Source organism: Eulemur rufifrons, chromosome 15, assembly GCF_041146395.1.
Source record: "Eulemur rufifrons isolate Redbay chromosome 15, OSU_ERuf_1, whole genome shotgun sequence".
Taxonomy (NCBI): Eukaryota; Metazoa; Chordata; class Mammalia; order Primates; family Lemuridae; genus Eulemur; species Eulemur rufifrons.
The window spans coordinates 32,091,734-32,115,689 of NC_090997.1; the positions used below are offsets into that span (position 1 = coordinate 32,091,734).

At 32.3% G+C, this 23,956-nt stretch overlaps 1 protein-coding gene across 2 annotated transcripts in view; it reads left to right on the forward strand.

Annotated features, from left to right (window-relative positions):
- The window catches only part of FAM135A (family with sequence similarity 135 member A), a 114,496-nt gene that overhangs the window by 25,850 nt on the left and 64,690 nt on the right, over positions 1 to 23,956 (forward strand). The window contains exons 5-10 of one of the 2 annotated variants that reach the window (XM_069487313.1): positions 1,041 to 1,123; positions 14,808 to 14,947; positions 15,057 to 15,127; positions 16,480 to 16,653; positions 19,723 to 19,849; positions 20,539 to 20,692. In XM_069487313.1, coding sequence (XP_069343414.1) covers positions 1,041 to 1,123; positions 14,808 to 14,947; positions 15,057 to 15,127; positions 16,480 to 16,653; positions 19,723 to 19,849; positions 20,539 to 20,692 — 749 coding nt within the window. The remainder of the gene's footprint in view (positions 1 to 1,040; positions 1,124 to 14,807; positions 14,948 to 15,056; positions 15,128 to 16,479; positions 16,654 to 19,722; positions 19,850 to 20,538; positions 20,693 to 23,956) is intronic. The other variant, XM_069487314.1, reaches the window with a different exon arrangement.

Genomic DNA, 23,956 nt, shown 5'->3' on the forward strand with positions numbered 1-23,956 from the left:
TGTTCTCAGTTTTCTTATGTTTTCAAGCAGATCTCTTCTTAGTCTCAATGAATCATCTATCTCTGTGGAGTTTTGGCATGTTTCTTTAAGGCCACATTGTGACTTTAAAAATTTTAAATTTAACTACTACCCTTCCAGTCGCTCTTCTTTGTGATCTGATTATATATCCCTTTCCAAGATGACATCTTCCTAGAAATAATAGTAATTAATATATTTACATTTTTAATCTTTATATTATTTGAAAATTTAATAAACTATAGGAAATTATTTTAAAAAAATAAACATTAAATATTCAACTCCCCAGTATATATCTAAACTTTGATGTATATAATAACATTAATTTAGCTTTTGGTGATTGTGTTTGTGTGTAAAGTTGTGTGTATCCTCCATTATATATATGCAAATTTGCACTATAATGGTGTTAAAACACAACTATATTATAATGTTTTTATTTTACAATTTTTTTGTAATTTATAGTTATTGAGTGGTAGATATTTAAATATACATATATATACTATTTCAAAATTTTAAGTAAAAGTACATAACAAATAGTTCTTACCTTGAAAAAAACACAGTTGATTAAACCAAATACATATTTTTATCTTGTTATAGTATAAATCTACTTTCTCAAAACCATTTATAATGAATAGTGTATTTTATCAAAATTACATTTGAGTAATTATCTTTTAAAAGAAAAAAATGAATAAATCAAATTAAACAAGGAAACTCTTAGTTGCCTGTCTAATTCCACAAATTGCTATCATATTCCTTCATGTAAAGTAAGAAATACTATATATATTGCTTCTGTTTCTTGCATTCATCTTTGTACATTCTGGGTTTCCCCTTTGGTTTTATCCTGTGCTAATATTTGATATGTGGGTCTGATATTTAATTTTTCACCAATAGAAAATGTTATGGGAGACTATAATTAGATAATTAGACCAACTTTATTATTTTGATATGTTTACAAATATGGAAGTTGGGGCATTGCATATTTTTAAATATGTTCTGAAATAACTTCCGTGTCTATTTTGCTTTAGTTTTTATCAGATTCGTGCATCTATGAAAATTCCACCAAGAATTCCCCACAGAGTAGAAGCTAGTTTGTTACATGCAACAACAGGTAAGCCAAGGAATATTTTTAAGTTAAAATAAAATCTGAAGCAACATTATAATGTGCAATGATAACATTTCAGAATTTTTTTATTACAAATATAAGATATGAAAGAGCATCATTGTGATGTCCATTATAAGAAATATATCGGGGGCTGAGTGGGGTGGCTCACGCCTATAATCCTAGCACTCTGGGAGGCCAAAGTGGGAGGGTGGCTTGAGGTCAAGAGTTCCGGACCAGCCTAAGCAAAAGTGAGACCTCCATCTCTACTAGAAATAGAAAACATTAGCCGGGCTTAGTGGCACGTGCCTATAATCCCAGCTACTAGGGGGACTGAGGCAGGAGGATGGCTTGAGCCCAGGAGTTTGAGGTTGCTGTGAGCTAGGCTGATGCCACTGCACTCTAGCCTGGGTGACAAAGTGAGACTTGTCTCAAAAAACAAGAAAACAAGAAAGAAAGAAATATATCGGGACCTCAACAGAACAGGCTTGATTGTAGATACCCTGTCTCCTTCTTAGGTTTCTTACCATGAGCACATGAAAAAATAAAGTTTCATGAAAACAAACATAGGTAGAAGTGGTATTAATTATGTTATGTAAAATACAAAGTAAAAAGATGCAAAGTGAACGTAAACATATTTTACTTATGATTACAAAAAGATACTTGATAATAAAGTTTTATAGTATGCATTCTGAGAGCATTTTTTTAACCAAATTTTTTCTGGATTAGGTACTTTAATTATAAAACAAAGAGCCAGAAGGCAATGTAGGAAGGTATGAAATAGATGTGTTATAACAGGTCTGTTAGTTAATTCATATTCTAAGGAGAGGCACTAGCATTAAAAGGTTTAAGTTAAAACTGGTGGCCCTGACATAATCAGTGAACGTTTTTCAGCTTTTCCAATACAGTATATGCTGTTTTATTCCATGTAGTTAGGAAATGAAATGACAATGAAACATTCTAAAAAGTTATATAAGCCTAATGTGAATTACTAGTTTTTAAAGCATCATAAAAATAATAAAGTGCACCCAACACTGAAGCTTTGCTGAGCATAATTCAGTCCATTTTTGAAATTTAAAAGAATTTAGTTGGAATTTGAACTATTTAAGATTATCTTTTTATCATATTGTGGATACTAAAATGCTGTTAATGTTAAAGTTTAATGAATTGTATATAATGGAGAGTTTTTCTTCCTGAAGGCTATCAAAATGCTCCGGAAGGTCTGTTGCTTGTGACCAAAAGAAAAAAAAATTATATCTATATCTATATATCTATCTGCATTCATTTTCTTAAAATGAAAAAAAAACTTTCTTATTGGTCTGGCATACATGTTAATGTATATATTTATTGTCATAATAGAGCTTCTTTTGTAAGTCTACTTTCAAGAAACACAGAAGTAGTAAAACAACTGATGTTTCAAGACAGATTTGGGTACTCCCTTTTGAACTTCTCCAAATCTAGTAGACTAAATCTCTTGCTCAATTTTATCTCCTGAAGTTGCCAGTTGAGAAAAACCCTCAGACTTTAGTTTGTGAGATATTTTCAAGATGGCAAGATACTTGACATAAATTCCAAAAGGTTAAATAGGTTAACCGCTTTTAAGTAGTGAATTTTAAAAGTAGAGTCAGTTTATTCTTTGTGATCATGAAGTTTGGTGAGAAATAATGTCAAACCTATGAATATTAATTCTTGACTTGTAAAATTTTTCTCATATGAGAACCTGAGAGATTTTTGTGGAATTGAATTAATAATCTATACTGAAGATAACATTTTTGTATTTAGGGTTATTTTAATATGGAATTAATGGAATAACATTGCTTTTTAAATGTTTGGAGATGAGATTATTTAATCAACTTAACTCAGAAAAATCTATTCAAGAGGAAAGAAAGATAGTAATTCTAGAAAGAGAAATGGGGAAATAGTATAAAACAGAGAAAACCAGATAAATTGTAAATTCTTAGCAAATGATTTAAAGGCCAAAAAGAAGGGCGCCAGAAGCAAATATTTGCTTATTTCCTAATTTCAGTTACTATATAGTCTTACTTGTATAAAACCCAAAAACCTTGGTATGTTAGGTATTATTTCTTCATTCTTTCATTATTACTGTTCTGGACAAATAGATTTCATGTTTAAAAGATTAAAAAATTCTCTTACCAATGAAACATTTTTTAATCATTAATTTTTTTATTTAGCATCTTTCTCTATCATCTAGAGAATTGTTTCTATCTTGTTTCTCTTAGATTCCAAATAACTACCTCAGAGGACTAGAAATTTTATCTATGCTTGGTATTACAAAGAAATTCCAAGAATGATTATGGATATCAGAATTAATAGCCAATAGGAATGATGACTAGGGGACAAATCTGTCATTTGAAAGTGAAATCTTGTTAGATTTTTAGATTGGTGTAGAGTATATAATTAGATGTCACAGTATTTAATTTGATCAATGGGTTTCATTGAAAATGATTTGCTTGATAGTAATGTAACTTCCTCCTTTCTCAATAAGTTATCTTTACCTAAACTGTATGGAAACATTTTTTCTAGCTCTACTTCTTGACTGATGAGTTGAAGATAAGGAGGAACATCAAAATTAAGTTGTCAAGAGATTTAGCAGTAACTCCTGATTACTCTTAGTAATCCAGTAGTCCATGAGTGACTTTGGTTGCTGCTACTTATATTACAGTTCAGTCGGAACACCTTTTTCTGCCCCCCTGTCAGGAAGAAAATGGCATCATCTTGGTTGACAATAGTTTGGAATTAAGAACCTGGAGCAGGGATCTCAGGGTCTAGAGGTTGCAGTGATCTAAAGTGAGGTGTGTCATTCAGTAATTTCTGGTCCTTTGAGAACAGTTTATATCCTAACAACTCAAGAGTGCATGCTGTGTTTTGAAGAACACGGATGTACTTTATGGCAACAAGAAAATGTCCTTTCTATGTTTTCATAGCATAGTTGTTTTTCCAAGGCCTTTTGAGTGTTTTGCCTTCAGTAATTTGTGAGCTAAGTACATGACTTACACTGTTTGCTTCAGTGACTACGTACTGTAAAAACTGAGCTTCCAGATCTGGTGATTGCTCATTTATTATTGTATTTGATAGTGACAAGGTGGCTCTACAGACTCAGTCAAGATTCTTTCCATAGATAGTTTCATGGCATCAACTCATCATTCAACATTTATTAGCTGATACCTAATCTTTGAAACATGAACAATTTATTTTTTTTTTATTTTTTTATTTTATTTTTTTTTTGTTGAGACAGAGTCTCACTTGTTGCCCAGGCTAGAGTGAGTGCCGTGGCGTCAGCTTAGCTCACAGCAACCTCAGACTCCTCGGCTTAAGCGATCCTACTGCCTCAGCCTCCCGAGTAGCTGGGACTACAGGCATGCGCCACCATGCCCGGCTAATTTTTCTATATAGATTTTTAGTTGTCCATATAATGTCTTTCTATTTTTTTAGTAGAGACGGGGTCTCGCTCTTGCTCAGGCTGGTCTCGAACTCCTGACCTCGAGCAATCCACCCGCCTCGGCCTCCCAGAGTGCTAGGATTACAGGCGTGAGCCACCGCGCCCGGCCAACATGAACAATTTAAATATTGTGATATTTGTATTTAGCCTCCTCTTATACCAAAATCTTCTTACATACGATGTTTTATGTTTCAAATGAATATATTTGTTCAAATTAGTTTGGTCTTGATTTACTCACCAGAAAAGTGAAAATTTTATAGCTGTTCAGTTACCTTTGTCTTTTTAAGAGAAATATTCTAGAAAAAGGTAGAAATGAATTTATGTTATGGACAACCCTGTTTGAACCAAACTCCTTAATCATTACTCTATCAGCTAAATACTGCTTGGAAATGATTTGATTTTTATAAAAATTGACATGAGTCAGAGTTTAATCTCTAAGTCACCTGTATGGCAGAAATATCACATAATTAATATCATTTACAAAGTAATATTATTTTGACATTATGACAAATTGTGTTTCCAAAGTGCCTAGATAGACTACCTTCTCTTAACCTTTTCTTGGGGCCTGTGATTTTTTCATTTTTCTTATTTATAAGTCTAAATTTAATCATTGCTGCTGCCAATTCAGTTTCTAGGTCCTGATACTCTTCAACCGTGTGTTATATACTGTGAAATGTGTGTGATCTGATAGTTTACTAGTGTGTGGAAAGGAAATATTTTTAAAAAATAAATAGTTTATAGCAGAAACCAGTCTATAAAAGAAAAGCCTAGTTTTGGAAAACAATAGATTTCTATATGATTTTAGCTTGTATGTGGAAGCATTATCTATGTATGTATTTTTATAGTGTTATACTAGAAATTTTTTAGGAGATTGCATACTTTTTAATTAAATTATAGCAGCTAAAATAGCAGTTTCAAGAATTAGGTTTTGGACCAAAAAAGAAAGAAATACATAAAATCTCTTTCATACTTTTTTCTCATTTTTTTTTAAAATAGCAAACTTTGGTCTGTCATGTCTAAAATGTACTACCAAATATGACTTCTCAAGATATTTTTTATTCCAAATGTTGTCAGTGTGTTTTAGTTTTACTCTATAACTTAGGATATTTTGTTTTTCTTGTTTATGGTATGCAAAGATATCTGAAAAACTTAACAAATAACGTGACCTTGAACGAATTGTGATGTGTGCTGTTTTTCCCCCTGCCCAGCACTATTCCCAGTATGGTTACCTTTTATATTATGTAGTGTTCCACAGCTTTTGAATCTTGTTTCATCCTTTCAACACCTCTGTGGTAAGGTAAATCTGGTTAGATCTCATGTATTTCATGTCAGCGTAGCCCAGAATAGCCTCTATCTTGTTAAATGTTAAATTAATATGTAAATTACAGAGAGTAGTGGTTGATGGAGTGTGGTGACTTATTAGAGATTCATAAGTGTTGGTTAGATACAAAATAATGTTCTTCTGTCTAGATGTGTTTCCTCACCAGCAGTATGGAAAAAAGGAGCAAAGAAGGTAGCCTGTTTATTATAGTCTTTGAGATAATGTTTCTGTCCTCTGTGTCCTTCCTCCCTCAAAATATTAATATATTTCATTTTACAGTAGTACTAAGGAGTTTCGGGAGTGTATATCTTTTGAATATTAGTAAATTATTAGGGAAAGGTATTTTTCCAAACATTTTTCTGCCTCCAGAAATTACTGTTATGTATTTAGCTAACTTTCTTTTAATAAATACATTTCATTGATGTCCAGCATCATTTTTTAACATAAATATCTTTATATAGAATAGTTTTCCTTCATCCTTGATGTTAATTCTCTTTTACTTATGCTCCTTCAAAATTCCTTTTTTCTTCTAACAGTTTGGATTTTCTCTATGCTTTTTATTATGTGCTCTATTTTTCTTCTAACTTTGATTTGTACTTTCATCTCAATACCTTTTCCTTCCAGCACTTCATTTTACCATAGTTCCTATACCTTCAGTGTATTTTTGGAAAATTTCTAGGGAAAAGAAAAAAATAATGATTTTTGTCTATGAGTTACGGTGAGACAGGTTGGATGGGATGGGAATTAGGGGGTATTATACAGCACATTTAAATTATTTCCAGCACAAGATTGTGCTGACAGTGAGAGGTTTGAGTCAGGAAATAGCTGTCATCGATAATAACGTCAGTCATGAAAGACAATAAGTACAGGCCTGTTGAAAATTGGTTAATTAGAAAGCATTCATAGACTTCTGCAGAAAAATCATTGCTGGTTCTATGAATCTGGCCTCAGTTTGAAATGTTATATAAACGTATATAACATTTATATATGTTTCAAAAAAGTTCAAATAACAATTTTTTATTTCTAGTGATGATAGTATTATTAAAATGGAATATGTTTTGTTTGCTTTTTAATGTTAATCCATCTCTTTTTTTGGAAAAAAATAATTTTTTATGAAATAATACAGGCATGGTTAAAAGATCAATTAATCCAGAAAGACATATAGCTGATTCTCCAGGTGCAACCACTTTTAACTATTTTTCTAGTCCTTATGGTTACCTCTATACTGACATTGTCAATGGACTTCCCGTTATAATAAAAGACAATTTATCTTATTTATACCATTTCCTCTCTCCGTCTCTTCTGCCTTTAAAAAAAGATACTATTATTCTCATATCTTTCTCTGACCATTTCTGTAGCTTCAAATAATATATTTAAACTTGTATTTCCTATTTCAGTGATTATGACAAACCCCTCATTTTGTAATAAGGATATAAAGATTCTCACCTCTGTTTTAAAATTTTCTCTCTCCCTCTACCTTCCAACCTCTGTTAGACATACCCCTTCTTTTCATTATTAAGGCTGCTAACATTCATATCTTGTTTTGTAACTGTAGTTAAATCTTCTGTGCTTCATCTATTGGTTGATTCTGAAGGCTGAAAACAAGTAAACAGCTTTTGCATTTTTGTGGTCACTCAAGAGGGAAAGGGTTTATAGAATTGAAATGACTATCCAACATAAAGAGGATCTTAAGTGTTTAGTAAGACAGTTAAGGCAGGTCTAGTTACTTTGGTATTGATCTGGGTCACTGTTAATAATATATAGAGATATGTCTTATGTATTCTAGAAACTGTTGATTCAGAGATGCAGCTCTGATATAGTTAACAAAGTAGTGACTTGGAATCAGGAGACCAGCTTTCTTTTATGCTACATCAGGAAAACTCACTTAACCTCTCTGAGCTTCAGTTTCTCACCTATGAAATTTATTACCCACTTCACATTAAATGGTGTGAATAAGGTTGTACATTAAATAAGTGAAAGTATTACTTAGCAAACTGTAAAGGGCTGTACATATGTAAAGTATTATTTGACGTCTAGAAATGTAAAAATAATGAGAAACAGTCCTCATACTCATCATATGAACCATTTAATATTGTAAAGACCTTAAATAATAAACTTCATTTTTCCTTTTTTCCTTACGTTTTATATAATTTCTATTATACAGCATAGTAGTTAAGCTCATTAACACAAGATGTTAATGAATTTAATTCAAAAATTTAATATTTGTCTGAAAACCAATAAAACCATTTCTGAGATGAGAAGCAAGGGCAAGAAGGAAGAACTGAAGAGAAGAGACCTCACAAAAGACCCCTGAATTTATAACATATTAAAGAAATCTAAGTACTTGGGCTTGCATTTCTATTCTTATAAAACTAGCTTAATCTGTAGAAAATGTTTGAATTTGGACAAAACTACTTTCAAGTCCTGTCTGCCATTCACTAGCTGTATGGTCTTAAACAAATTATTCAGTTCCCCTGTGCCTTTTCCTAATCAATGAAATGGAAATAATCCCTGTCTCACAGTGTGCTTGTGAAAATTAAATTCAAAAATTGTGTAAGGAGACCTCAGTAAGCATCAGTCCCTTTTTTCTGTCCTAAATTGACCCAGGTGTTAAAAATCTTAAGTAAGACGAACTCTAAGGAGCTCAGAACCTGCTTGGTTTAAGGAAAGACGGTCTATGAAAAAGGATCCATTTATATGTCTTTCCCTTCTTTGTTTTCAAGAATTAGCCTTACATGTAGGCAAGTTTGCTGATTTTTACAGTTTAGCCTTTTTATACCTCCCTTGAGTCTTTTCTTCTGAGACTTCTCCTATTAGTGTAGGAGTTCTGTGGTGTGTATAAGGGAACACATACATTTGAACTAGTTTGTCAGTGTGACATTGAAAGCCAGGTCAGGCTTTGGTGCAAACATCTGTGGCATTTGCTTCCTGGGCAGATTATTTAAGTCATTAGAACCTTGGTGTCGATAAAATGTCTATATTAATTCTTACACAGTTACAAAAAGGATTAGTTATGATACTCAGAAGGCACAGTGCCCAACAGAAAATGATCTGTATTTGGTAGCTAATAGTAGTAGAAGATTGCCATTTAAGAGGAGAAAGAAAAGGAAATTTCATAAAAATTTGAACAATAATGTGTCAGGAACATCTTATTGAAAAATATATTCTCCATTTTCATAGAAGCTTTACAACTTGATAAATATTTAGACCAGCAAGAAATCAACAAAGGTTGATCAGAAAAGAAACTTCCAGTTATTTGTATTTGTGGGGTTTTTCCTAAGGCCGTCCTCTGTTGTGTTCTGGATAATATCTTTGTGTGTGTATATATATTTCATTTTTCTTCCTATGTATTACCACTCAGCTTTTATACACATAATAGCAGTAAAAAAATTAACATCAAGGAAAAAAGAAAGGTTGGAAATAAGAGCTTGTTATCAAAGTAAGGAAAGGTTGTCCCAGTTACTTTGTTTTGGCAGTGGTTAATTAACCACTTGCAATAAAGCTTCAGCTATTTTAAAGTACTGCCAGTAGAACTGTATCTTTTTCCCTTACTAGTTGTCTCCTTAAATGTTGCCCAGTCACCAACTTTTCAGGGCCTTCCTTTAAGAGCAACCGAAATGTTGGGTTAGTTCTGCTGAATTAAGATTTTTCATGATTTGACCTTATCCTACATATCTTATTTTGTTTCCCATTGTTCTCACTGTGGATTCTATGGGCCGACTTCCACTTTCTCAAATTTGATGGGTTTTAACTTTCTTCATGTTGTGTGTGTGCTCTCCCCTCCTCATTACCTCTTTTTTTAAGCCATAGATAACTCTCCTAGGCAGTTAGAAGTTTCCTCGGCCATGTTGTTATAGCACTTTCTATATATCACTTTGAGCTTTTATCATAGAATTATACTAAAAGAAACATTAAACCTCATGAAAGAATAATGCTTTAAAAAAAACAAGGAACATTTAAAGTAACATATAGCCGGAGACAATTTGTATTATGTCCATTACTGTTACCAGTAACTAAATAATCTCAACAGCCATGAATGGGAAACTCACCCTAAAGTTAGATCCTTCAGTAAACTTTGCAAAGAGTATGAAATTTGGCGTTACAACCCTCTATTTGGCTTTCTCCAGATTCAACAGCTTCCTTCTGTCATTGACATTTATTGTCTTTTTACCTGGCTTAAGATACAGTAATAATTACATTGCCATTTGCTTTGGCCTGCTGAAACAGGGAGTTAGGAGATTATCACATTGTACTGCAATTATTTGTTTGAACGTTTCTATACAAACTACACTAGGAACTCTGAAAATGGTTAGAGTTCTTATTTATGTTCATATCTCTTAGTTTCTAATACTTTAGAGACTTAATACATTTTGATTGAATGAATGTTCATTTTTTCACAAAACAAATAAAAGATACCAATGCTGTTTAACCAAAGGAAATGGAAATACAAAGAGATAGTGATAGGAATAAAATGCAAATTATCATGACTTAAGGTAAGTATTTGTAGGACTTTAGTTATCACAAGTCTCTAAAACTGTAGGTCTGAATGTTTGTATTAGCAGGTAACTGATAGGCAAAATGAAAATAGTCATTTGAGCGAGGAAATAGGACACTAAGTTAAGGAGTTAGATAAAAATGCATTTATTCAGTAACTACTTGACAGTTGCCTATTTTGTGTAAGACATAGTGCTCAGTCCTAAATTACAGCAATGAAAAAGATAAATGGTGGTGTTATCATCTAGAAAGTATTTAAAAAACAGTTTCAGATTCAAGACAATAAACTGAGTATACACACATTTGGGACTTCTTGTTTCTACGACCCTTTGGTGATAGCAATATAGAAGTATAAAAAGGAATAACAGAAAAATATTTCAATAAGTTTTTGAAAGACAGAAAGCAGAAGTAGAAATGGGAGCTGAACTACATTTTGGGGCATCTCTTCCTGCCAACTCTGAGGGTTTTCAGGTTTAAAGTTAGTCAGGTATAGCTGATGATGGGAAATGAGAGGTGGGCCTGAAAATGGGAATAAATTAAAGGCCTACAATAATGTTAGCTGTGATACTTGGGCACCCAGCCCCAAGAACAGAATATGAGGAAGATTACTGTTTAGGCAAAAAACTTCATACTTTTCTCTAAATAAATTGTCATGGGGTATTAACACTCCAGAGTAAAGCACTCATTTTTTTTATTGTGATAAAAAACATGTAACACAAAATCTACCCTCGTAACAAAGTTTTTAATGTACAGTACAATATTGTTAAGTATATGCACTTTTTTGTACAGCAGATCTCTAGGACTTTTTTATCTTGACTAACTGAAACTCTACACCATTGAATAGCAACTCCCCATTTCCTCCTCCCCCTGTTCCTGGCAACTACCATTCTACTTTCTTCTTATGTGAGTTTGACTATAGATATTTCATATAAGTGGAATCATGTGGTATTTGCTCCTCTGTGAGTGGCTTATTCCACTTAACACAGCATCCTTACGGTTCATCTATTTGTAGCGTATGACAAGATTTCCTTTTTTAAGTCTGAATAATATTCCATTGTATGTGTATACCACATTTTCTTTATCTTTTCATTTATAGATAATCATTTAGGTTTTTTTTTTTTTTTTTTTTTTTTTTTTTTATCTTTTGGCTATTGTGAATAATGCTTCTGTGAACTTGGGAGTGAAAAAATCTCTTTGAGCTCCTGTTTTCAATTCTTTCAGATAAATACCCAGAGGTGGGATTGCTGGATCATATGGCAGTTCTATTTTTTATTTTTTGAGGAACTTTCATGCTGTTTTCCATAGCAGCTACACTATTTTACATTTTCACCAGCAGTACACAAGGGGTTCAGTTTTTCCACATATGTAAGTGCTAACCATGTTCATAATATTATACTATGTGAAGTAACAAATATATGAGACATGGCCCTTGCCTTCAAAAAATTTCTGTTCCTTCCTCCTGAAATGTTCTTCCTTTTAATCTTCATTTGACACTTTTTCATGATGTTTTAGCTCAAAAATTATATTGTTAACAAAGCCTTTCCTGGCTTCACAGACTAGGTTTATCCTCATATGATAAAATGTTCTGTCACTTTGTCCTCTGTAACACTTAGTGCAGGTGTAATTGCAAAATTAGGTAAGATCAAAGAAAGTGGTTGGTTTTTGAAGATTATATAGCACATAATTTTATTAAATAATAAAATGAACACCCAGGTACCCAGCCCTTCATTTAATAAATAGAACTTACTCCAGTACTTTAAAACCCACCTGTGTTCCCCTTCTGACTTTCATGTTAAATTATTCTTTTGCTTTCTTTATAGTTTTAGCACCAGTGAATGTATCCCAAGGAAATACTGATATCTTTTGAGTTTGAAAAAACCGAGTAGCTAGCACAAACCCAATTGTATAAGAAAGGGACAATATCACTATTATCAAAAGAAGATTCCCAGAAGAAGAAAAGCTGAAGGATCTCTGCTTCTATATATCAAAAAGGTTTTAAGGCCTCCTTTGGAGTAATTAGTGGGCAAGGTCAAGAGTGGATTGTGTAAAATTGAGAGTTCACCACATTCAGGCCTCTGGCAAGGTTGCAATATGACAAAGTATTGGATATCTAACAACTGGAGTAAGCTGATTTGCATGCAAACTTTCCATGACTTTCTTCCAACTAGTGAACAGCTTTGGAAGTTATAGATAGTATCTCTGTCTAGAGGATAGAGTAAATTTGTTTACTGTCCAATATAATAATGATAATGTTCTCCCTTCAGTACAAAGGTTAGACAGGTTTTCTTAGAGCCCCTTATAAAAGATTGAGGTTTCCTAAGTGTAGAGTTCCTCAATTGTGACCAAAAACCCACTGCATGAGTAGCATCCACCTGGGCCTGCTTCCAGGTCACTCCATGGGACCTGGGTCAGGGGAGTGAGTACAGGGGAAACTGATGTAAACAACAAGGTCATGCTGCTTGTTGTGAATAATAAAATTTTTTGTCTTTGACCCAAGAGTCTTGTGTCTTCTGCCAGCATCTATGAAACCATGGAACCATGGCAGGCTAGCTTGTTAGCTTGCGAGTCGAGCAAAATATCAGATTCTATAGTTCTTGAAATATCACAGAAGACTTTTGTCTATATCATTCCTGGAGAGGAAGAATCTGTCTGCCAGCGAAGCCCAGTAGAGGAAGATTTCTGGGAATCTTTGCATATAGTATTCAATATGCCTGTGCCCATGTACTAATACTCTCAGTTTTCCCAGGTGACTTTCAGTTCAGAGGGCTATTATTTTATCCTCTTCAGGGAATAAACCTCCAGGCTACTACAAGGGTGAAGGAGGGGCAGCAACCTAGTGGCATGTAGTAGGGGAAAGAACGTAGGAGTCTGTTTTGTTCTTTGCTGATAGATTGTCTTCTCAGGAGAGCATTGCCTGACTTTTCTGTTTAAAATTGCTGTCTTTCTCATCCCTTTTTCCTCTCTTTAATTTTCTCCATGGCACTTGCTACTTATTACTTTCAAACATACTGTATTATTTACTTATTATTTTTATTCTCCATCACACCCCCTCCCTCCATTAGGATGTAAGCTCTCAGATCAGAAATTCTTATCTCTTTCATTTTACTGTGTATCCCCAACACCTAGAGAGTGCCTGGTACTAATAGGTATTCAACAAGTATTTGTTGGTTGGATGAGTGAAGGAATAACTTGGAAGTTGCACATCTGTTTCCCATTGCTTCTGGTTTAAGAATAAAATTAAGGCAGAGTTTATTATCTGTAAGTCATTGTTATGTCTTCTTTAAAACTTTGTGTATTGATACCAGTTGAGGAAATAGGCAACTTTCACAGAAGGTTAATAGTTGTTATTCCAAAGCAAGAATTATATATTTTGTATACAATTTCTTATCTGGTGCTAGAATCCCTTTGAGAGCATTCCTAAAGGTAGTCTTCTTTTTTTTCTGTTTAAGCATTTCTAGCGTTTATTGGTAGAGCCAATAAAGTTTGCTGAATAATTAGATGTGAGGCATGGAAGAAAGAGAAGAATTAATAAAAATCACAGATCTAATAAGTGGCAGAGCCAGGATTTAAATCCAGCCAGTCTGGCTTCAAAGTCTGTGTTCTTAACCATAGCATTATGTTGCTTCTTGATTGGGGGGCGGGGGCGGGGGGAGCAGCTTAAAAGGACTAAAAAGAGGTGGCCTGTGAGGAATAAAACCACTAGAGTGTGATGTTCAGAAAGCCAATTTAAAGAGGTATATCAAGAATGAGAGAATATGTAGTTATGTCAGATGCTGATTGTAAGTCAAGTAAGATGACCATTGGATTGAGTAAGGTGGAAGTCATAAGTGTTACTGAAAGTTTGGCACTTGTCCCAAGGCCGCATCAGAAGAAGAACAAGTGGTTCCAGGAGAAGGAAAGGGAGATTTATTAACCTCTTGGCAAATGAGGAAAATGGCAGACTCCTGTTTTAAAATACCAATTTTCCTATCTATAAGCAGCAATACAGAGCTTTTAAAGGGAGAGTTTTAAGCTTCAGACTATTTCTGTTTAACTGTAGATTATGATTCTGATCCATCCCATCTCCACCCTGACAGTTCTGTTTGGTCAGCTCCTGTGGTACAAAGAACAAAGGACACTCCACTGGCCTGAGGCAGGGATGCAGATCAATTATTCATTCTAAAATGTTAACTTTGAGATTTTTTTCATTTATATTTCAGAGTAACATAAGTCACATAACAATTTTATAATGGCTATAATGTACTTATTCATTTTTTATTATAGAAATTAATAAACTTTCAGAAGTGTTCTAATACTGCTATATAAAATGGTAATGACTCTGGAGTAATATACTAAAACTTACAGTCTCTTAAAATAAAAGTATTAATTTATTATATTTTGCCTTTTGGCATGTCAGTTACCAATCTTATCTTTTTTAGGTATGACTTTAGCCTTTCCAGCATCAGTTCATGATTCTCTGATTTGCAGTAAAACATTTCAAATTCTGTACAAAAATGAAGAGGTTGTTTTAAATGATGTCATGATCTTCAAAGTTAAAATGTTGTTGGATGAAAAAAAGGTAAACATCTCTTTATATATATTTAGATAAATATTTTTTGTAAACCCTCGAGACATATTTCTAACTTTCTATAAATATTTAAAAAGTATCTCATTGTAATTCTCTTCAGATTGAAGAAACTCTTGAAGAAATGAATTTCCTGTTGTCCTTGGATCTACACTTCACAGATGGAGATTATTCGTAAGTAGCTAATCAAACAATTAAAAAATCTTTAGATACTCATGACTGTTAATTTGTTAGTATTAGATTCCCCATTTTCTTCTTAGAATCCAGCCTATCCCCATCTTGTTTATTTTGAATTACTTCTATTTTCTGGGGGAATCTCATGAGAATGGTTAGGGTTGCTCTATTGCGCCCATTCTGATTCCATAAGCTCCAAGTAGCAAAATCAGACAAGTTAAAGAAATATAATTTTCTAGACTCTAGAAATGGCACTGACAAAATATCACTATTGTGAGGCATTTAAATATAACTGAGCTCTCTTCCACTGTATCACTGGCTAATCTTTCTTGGTGGCATGAGGTATGCCTTCTTTAGATGGGCCTTTGTTGATATTCTGAGAATTATCCAGACTGATGACTCTTAGGCTTGACAGTTCTATTAATAGTTCATTAAATTCTAGAGCCCTAGAGAAAGTTTTAGGACTGGCTACTGCAGACATGCTCACACCCCTAGACATGCAGTCATATATCTTAGGTACAAATTGTGCTTGTATTCATTTAAAGCAAGAATCAAAGATCCATTTAACAGTTTTATTTTTGGAGGATTTTTTTTTCCTCATTTCAAATGTAGTTTTAGCAATACTTCTTGAAAATGATATTTAAATTCGGACTTCATGTAAGATTAATGACTAGTCACAGTATTGAAAAGTCTACTTTTTTTAACCAAGTCGGAATTCTTTTTGAGGAGTAAACTGAAATGAATAGGTAGTTTATTACCCATAGGTAGTTATAATGTATGGATGGATTTTTTAAAAAGTATATTTGGTTATAATTTTTCATGGCCTTGTTTCAGATTTTTTATTTATGTAAATCTAATGACAGACTAAATATCTATAATAAAATATCTTTATTTTGCTAAATAAACAATGGCCTACTTATTTTTGAGCAGCATTTAATAAAATGTTATACAGTAAAAATAATTTGAAGTATCTTTTGGGACTTACTATACTAGAATTTGACCTATGTTATACTTCAGCCTTGTAATAAACAGTATTTCCTATGATGTAAAATTTACTTTAATAAGAGATTAATTCCTGAAGAATCAAAAAGGACTCATTTTATAGGGATATTAGTGGAAAAAAAAGTTCACATCATGGTCCAGTAGAAAACAGTGGGTAGGATCTGGTTATTTTCTCAATTGTAATGTTTCATATTGTTGTCTAATACAAATTTGATGCTTTTAAAATTATTCTCATTCTAAATTTTAAAAAAGTAATTAAGTATAATGTATGTTTCTGATAGTTGAAATTACAAAATATTGGCCTTTACTAAATATTCTGTACTTATATGCAAATGTTTTGCTTTTTACAGGGCGGATGATCTGAACACCTTGCAACTAATAAGTAGCCGAACATTGAAGCTGCACTTTAGCCCCCACAGAGGCCTCCATCATCATGTTAATGTTATGTTTGATTATTTTCACCTTTCTGTTGTGTCTGTTACTGTCCATGCATCATTGGTTGCACTACACCAGCCACTAATAAGGTAAATTTAACCAATGCCTTGGAACTTATTAATGTAATGTCTTTTATTTGTATAGAGAAAACATACTTCGATAAAGATAACTGAAATAGTAAGAAATTTTTAAATTCATAAATATTTAATAAATACTTTCATTTTATATTAAAATAAAATTCAAGAGCTTGGAAACATTAGATTGATAACTTTTTTATTACGGAAGTATGGAATAATCTTTGTCAATTCTGAGTAAGTTGACCAAGAAAAAGAATACTTTCTGGAAATAACCATAGCAACATTGTTGAGTCTGTACCTGTGTTTTTGTGCATTACTATACTGTAATTACTCATTCTCTGGAAAAATATATGAATTTTTTTCTTAGTTTTTCTCTTTGCCTCTTTTCTAAATGGGCTAGGTTTATTTTCTTCATATCATATGATAATTTTTGCTCTCTAAGTTATGAACCAATTTTATTGATTTTTACTAAGTGTTTTAAAACTATACCATGTACCATTTTAGTTTAAAGCGTATATAATATTCTGGATCATAGTAAATGCATTGGGATAATTATATTTTCTGTTCACTTCCATGAGGAGATAGATTGGCTTTCATTAATGTAAAAGTACACTTCAGGCTCTTCAGTTTTTACGGCAGAACATCAGTCTTGTAGTATGGGCAGCCAATGGACACTTCACGTCAGTAACTTATATGAAAACACTCCCAATTGATTTCTGAACTGTCTATAATTTCTGATGCAGATCTGATTCTGACAACTCATATTAGGGATAATGCCTAAGGGATATGGTGAACTCATTTATCAGATAGCTAAGTAGGTCATTTTTGCAGAATTACCCTTAGAATTTATAGAAGTCCAACACAATTTAACATATTGACCACAAGTAATAGCCTCCTGTAGCATATCTTTACATTATTTTAAAAACTAATTGAGAACGTCTATCATTGTGTTGCTCTCTAATCTCTTACTGAAAGATCATCTTGACCTAGTTCCTTTGAGAGCACAGGTCCAGGAAGAAGTATATTTCTCCTGATGACTTGCTTTGCCTTCGTATTCTATAATAAGATCTGTAACTGGTTGTTTTGCTGTATTTGTCTTACCTTCTTAGGCCTTTGAGAGGTTGTGCTCAGTTGCAATAACTTTTACAAAGAAGAAGGTATTTTTTATTATAAACTTCTTGAAGAAAATTTTGAAAGTTTTTCTAAAATAGATTAATATGTCATAACATTATAAGTTAATGAAACTTGTATGACAAGAAAATGTTTTTGAAATATAACTTTCAAGTAATATACAATGTTGCATTTATATGATTATTACATGTTAGATTTTAATGCTAAAATTTTATCTATATATAAAGTACATTACTGTAGTTTTCTGAATATTCTTTTTGTAGTTTCAGCAAGATTTCCTAATTAAACTGTTTTAACCATTTCTTTTTAAAATTTAACAAGACTATCTTTACAAAACTAGCTTAGTTTCTCATTTGAAAAATGCACAATTCATAGAGGTTACCTCAAGTTATTAATTTTGCTGGTTAAGACTCTAATTAAACAGAATAGTGAGATTCATGTCACTAATCCTAGTGAGTTAAATGTGTGCTTCCTCTTGAAATACAGCAGCTTTTGCCTCAGACTATTAGGAGAAAGGGGCAGCTCATCTCCTAGAGGCCGTTTACTGGAAGAAGACATTTTTGGCTCAGAATCAGAAGCCAAGAGGATTAACTGTTGGCTCTGGTTAGTGACTGGAAAAGAAAACAACATGCCTGCAACAGCTGAGGTTGCTGTTCTCTACCTAGCTACTCTTGTATCTCTCCCCTTTCTTGCTGCTAAAACTTTGCCCTGAAAGAAGCAGCATCTTTGCCTGCCTTCCTCTGCCTGTACATAATAGGTTGGGAAAGGGAAGCAAGCAGGGGATAAAGGAAAGCTTTTTGCTGGTGGTCTGCTGGTAAAAGGGTCATGTCTAAGAGTAACATTCTCTACCATTTATTCTTCAACAAGTTTTTCCTGAAGTTTTATTATAGATGGCTTTTTATCCTCTAAGCACATTGAAAAAATTTTAATTTGTAACATTACCTTTTTAAATGTCATTTTATTTAAAATAATTTCTATGATCAACCGAATTATAGATATTATATTGATTAGTTAAAGTAAATGTCTTAGGTTTCTTTCTTTGCTTAATTTTTACATGACCTATTTTTTAAGTATAATTTTTATGACTCAATTCTGAAAACACATTGTAGCAAGTAGAATTTACCATTGATTTGCTGGGATTTACTCTTCTTTGCTGGGATATAGATGTTTTATTTTTGCAAAGCTAATTGATATTGCAAACAAAGGCTGCTCTCTGTTATGGCAGAATTGGTATATTTTCCTATATTTTCCCTTTTGCCAAACTACCAAAAATTCCAAATACTGTGGCCTACTTTATCTCAAATATAACTGTGTACGATTTTTAAACATTCAAACAGGAATGTGCTGCTTATTCTATGAAATTTATGGACTACTTAATGTAATGTTAATACTAACAGAAGTAGTTCATATATGGTTGAGATGGTGCCTTGAAGCACTTATAAAAATTATTTTAATAGCATTTGTAGCCTTTTAGTGAAGAGAATTAAGAGAAATAACTTATTTTTGAGAAATAGAGGCATCAAGTAGATTTAGTAATTTCTCTTCCTTTGCATTTAAGTGAGTACTCTTTATTTCTGTAAATAGCATCCATACTTGATTAAGTGTTAATATTTTAGACTTGGTAAATAGTTCTGACAGATCAGTATTTCCAAATTCAGCTTGACTCTCATGTCATTTAGCTACTCTTCATCCCACCATGTTTTATCTTTAATGTCCTTTGGAACTTCCAGAAATTCAAATATAAAGAAGCAGTCTCAAATATCCAGCCTTAGTTTTTTTATACTCATTATATTTTTTCATAATTATTCAAAATTAAAGGAAACACTAATAATACTTTAGAATTCATAACTTTGCAAAATCCTTGCTCTTCTATAAGATTTTTTTTGTAAATATTTAAATATGTTCAAATAAACTATTACGACAATAATAATATAATACTTACTCCTCCAGCTTTCCTCGCCCTGTGAAGACTACTTGGTTAAATAGAAATGCACCAGCACAAAACAAAGATTCTGTGATTCCCACTCTTGAAAGCGTGGTCTTTGGTATTAACTACACAAAACAGTTATCACCAGATGTAAGAAATGAATATGTTTATAAATCTTCTTTTCCTTCTTATTTTAAAAGAAATGCTTTTAACTGTTTTATCTGTTAATGTGATATTTCTTTTATTAATAATTTGAGCTTAGCAACTAACAGATCTACTTAAATATGATCTTAACAAATTGTTTGGTTCCAATTATCTATTTTGAAAACTAACCTGATACTTCAAAATGTTAACAGATTAGTGGATAGAGATCTTTGATAGTCAGTTCCTTTTAAAACTTGTACTGTTACCCCTTGCTCCCTTAGCAAAACTGATAGAATCATTCCAGAGGCGTGCCTTTAAAGAACAATTGCCAGAGTTGAAACCCAGTTTAGAATAGTGCAAATACAACCATTATTATAAAAGGAAAGGGGGTTTATCCTATAAAAGCAGAGTTTCTGTTCTTCAGTTCAAATGTAATATGAATCTCATGTTATCAAAAAATCATAATTTCATTTGCTTATAATAAAAATCCACTGTAACTGAAATTACTAGGGTCTCATTTCATGTGTTTAAATCACTTATATGAATAACTCTCTAAAATATTGCTGAATTTCTTATATGTTTGAGAATAACTGTGATTGCAAATGCTTAGGTATTTTTTCTTTATTATTTCAAGTGTAATATTTTTAGATTTTGGGTTACTAACCTCTATATACCAAAATCTATGTTTTGTTTAGGGTTGCAGCTTCATCATTGCAGACTCCTTCCTACATCATGCCTATCGTTTTCATCATACACTTTGTGCCACTTTGCTGCTAGCCTTCAAGGGATTGCACAGCTACTTCATTACGGTAACAGAAGAGATTCCCTCTTGTCAGAAACTAGAACTGGGTATGTTAAAAGTAGCAAGACCTATCCTACAGTTGAAGTCATTCTCTTCTTTCTTATATTGCTAGTTATCAGCTTTGCCATAGTTTTTCTATACTAAAACTACAATGTTTTTCTACTTCACTTTTACTTCTCTGTCAATTCCATCATTTTCAACTCTGCAAATCACTTTTTGCAGTTTAAAAACAGTTTTTACAATATTGAGAAATAATTTCTTGGTGCTAAGTTTGAAATGAGTCTTTTGATAGAGTTTTTTTTTTAAAAGCCATATGTCAATATACTACTACTCTTAAAATATAACCAGAAAACATGCTAGAAAGCAAATGTAATTATCTATGGAATCATAGGAAGGTAAATTAAATTCATACTTTCAAATATTTTACAGTCTAAGCAGATTGTAAGTACTTGGAACATTTTTAATACGTGTGGTTTTCAGATCTCTATTCTTTTTATATTGCTTTAGGGAATAATAACATTACTTACTGTTTTAACATTTTGAAAATTATTTAAATCATTAAAAAAATCAAGCTTCAGGTTTAATCCAAAAATAATATCTGTATATAGCCTTGATTTCATATACCATTTGTAGTTTGCAAAATGCTTTTACATGTATCATTTCACAGATGATAAATTACTGGGATTGGCAAAATAAGTTTTTATTCAGACTTTTTATGTCAGTTTTATAAGCTTTTATTTTCAAATATCAGCTAATAGGTTATAAAAACACATGTAGTTATTTTCTCAGAATAAATTATTTTTACCATATATGTGAAAAAATCATGAATTGCTTTTTGAAGTTTACTTAATCAGTATTCTTTGTTTATTCCTTTGTTCCTCAAGGATCTCAGTCTTTTAATAATATCAATGTACTCTCTAAAATAGTCATTGTTATTGAAAATAGTTCTTGGGTTTTAGACTAATGAGGCTGTTTTTTTAATTGTCTGTTTTGGGTTGCAAAATAATTGCAAGAAAGTGTAAGGATTTGTACCCCACTTAAATTCAGCTGTGAGAAAATGCTGGCTGTTGTGCCACTGCCTATCAGCAACTACTCAAATGGATTTAACTCCATTATTCAGTCAAGTTAGTTCACACTATCTTGACTTGACTAGACATAAGTATCACAAAATTGACTGTTAGAAATGCTTGATTCAGTAATCCCAATGTTTACACAGATAAACAAGCAATAGGAAAATGTGTTTATTCCTTCTTGACTACTTATTCTTTCTCAAAACAAAAATGGTAGTGTGGAAGGGATAAATCTTTTGATCATTATTCTCCAAAACATTCTCTTTTTTCCTTTTATTTTATATACTTAGAATCCTTCTATTTTCTTTTTTTTTTCTTTTTTCTTTTTTTTTTGAGACAGAGTCTCACTCTGTTGCCCAGGCTAGAGTGAGTGCCGTGGCGTCAGCCTAGCTCACAGCAACCTCAAACTCCTGGGCTCAAGCGATCCTCCTGTCTCAGCCTCCCGAGTAGCTGGGACAATAGGCATGCACCACCATGCCCGGCTAATTTTTTCTATATATATTTTTAGCTGTCCATATAATTTCTTTCTATTTTTAGTAGAGATGGGGTCTCGCTCTTGCTCAGGCTGGTCTCGAACTCCTGAGCTCAAACGATCCGCCCACCTCAGCCTCCCAGAGTGCTAGGATTACAGGTGTGAGCCACCGCGCCCAGCCCTTCTATTTTCTTTAGGAAAATTCTACAGGAGACTACTGCCCCAAATGTAAATTTTTTAAAATTTTCTCTCCTAAAAATGAAAGCATCATTTGTAGAATAGAGCTAATGTAAACCATTCTTTATCCTCAATTAGTAGAAAAATTGTGTTCCAAGTATTTTTTAATTTGGTGGTTGGAACTCAAAAACATTTTTGTAGGAGAATTATATTAAAATGTTGGTTAGGTTTGATGACCATATCACAAAGCTATTAAACCACAATATTAATGAAGGACACTTTTCATGTGCTTGAAAAGTAATAGCATAAAAAGTAGTGATGTAAAACTTAAAAGCCATGTGTAATAGTATTTCTACAAGAAAATGTGTTAATAGTCTCAATATGTAATACTACAGTAGAATTCAGGGAGGCATTATCTTGTGCTTACAAGTGTACATTCGGAACCATTTCTGTCACTTACTCACTTTAGGTCTATAAACAAAGTGATTTCCATTTTCAAGGTAAGGAGATTAAAGGGAATCAGATGTGGTGCATGTATCAGAAAGGAAAGATAAAATCATCCAAAAGGCAGAGGATGTAAAGGAGCTCTAGGAATAATACTTCTTAATTAATTCCCTTAGGCTTTTTATGAGCACCTATTGTGTCAGGTACTGTGCTAGGTATAGAGGAAAGGATAGGTCTCTGTCTTTAAAGAACTTTGACTTCTCCTCTTCCCTCTCCTCTCACAACAGTAATAAGAAATCAGCTTAGCATTGGGATGAGCAGGAGAAACTCACCCAGCGAGATGACTATATTCATATTAAGATTAGCCGGGCCTATAAATGCCAATATAAGGACAATATCATCTGTATATAATTTGCAAGTAGATTTAACATGTAATATTTACAAATAAAAAAAAAATCACATTTTAAGCTAGAAAAAATTTCTCTAAAAGGATGTATGTTTATGAGTAAAATTTACATTTAGTAATGAAACAAAAATATTTCACTTTTCAAAGGCAAAGATTTATTTCATATAGCTTAGACAATATTAGTACTTTATTACTAATTTATTAATCTACCCTCAGCTCGATAATTTATTTATAAGATTTTCAATTTTCTTTCAGGTAAGGATGGCTTTTATGTCTTACATATTACTTTGGGCTTATAATATTAAAAAATAACATAATAAAAGAGTCCTTATATTTAATTTCAGGGGTCAGTTACCAAATGAATGTCAGCTTTATTCCAGAATACTTGCTTAAAATATTTTATGATAAAATAAAACTCTAAAGCAAACGTAGGCTTCATTCAGTTTTGATAAATAAATAATAGAGTAAGATTATTAGTACCTTACACATATATTTACTCAAAATATATTTGTTGAATGAATGAATGAATGAGTGAAGTAGTTCGATACAGTTTTTGTTGTTACCTGAAGAAGCATAGGCAGCAACACATAGCTTATAACAGGTTTTTAGTGATTTTTAAAATCAAGACTCATCTTCAATAAATATTGATAATACTTTGTGTTCTTAAACTTTACTATTTAAATTTTCCTTTCTCTTTATTGTGAATTTTAGATTATTCTTGTATGGTTCTTCTAGGAAAACA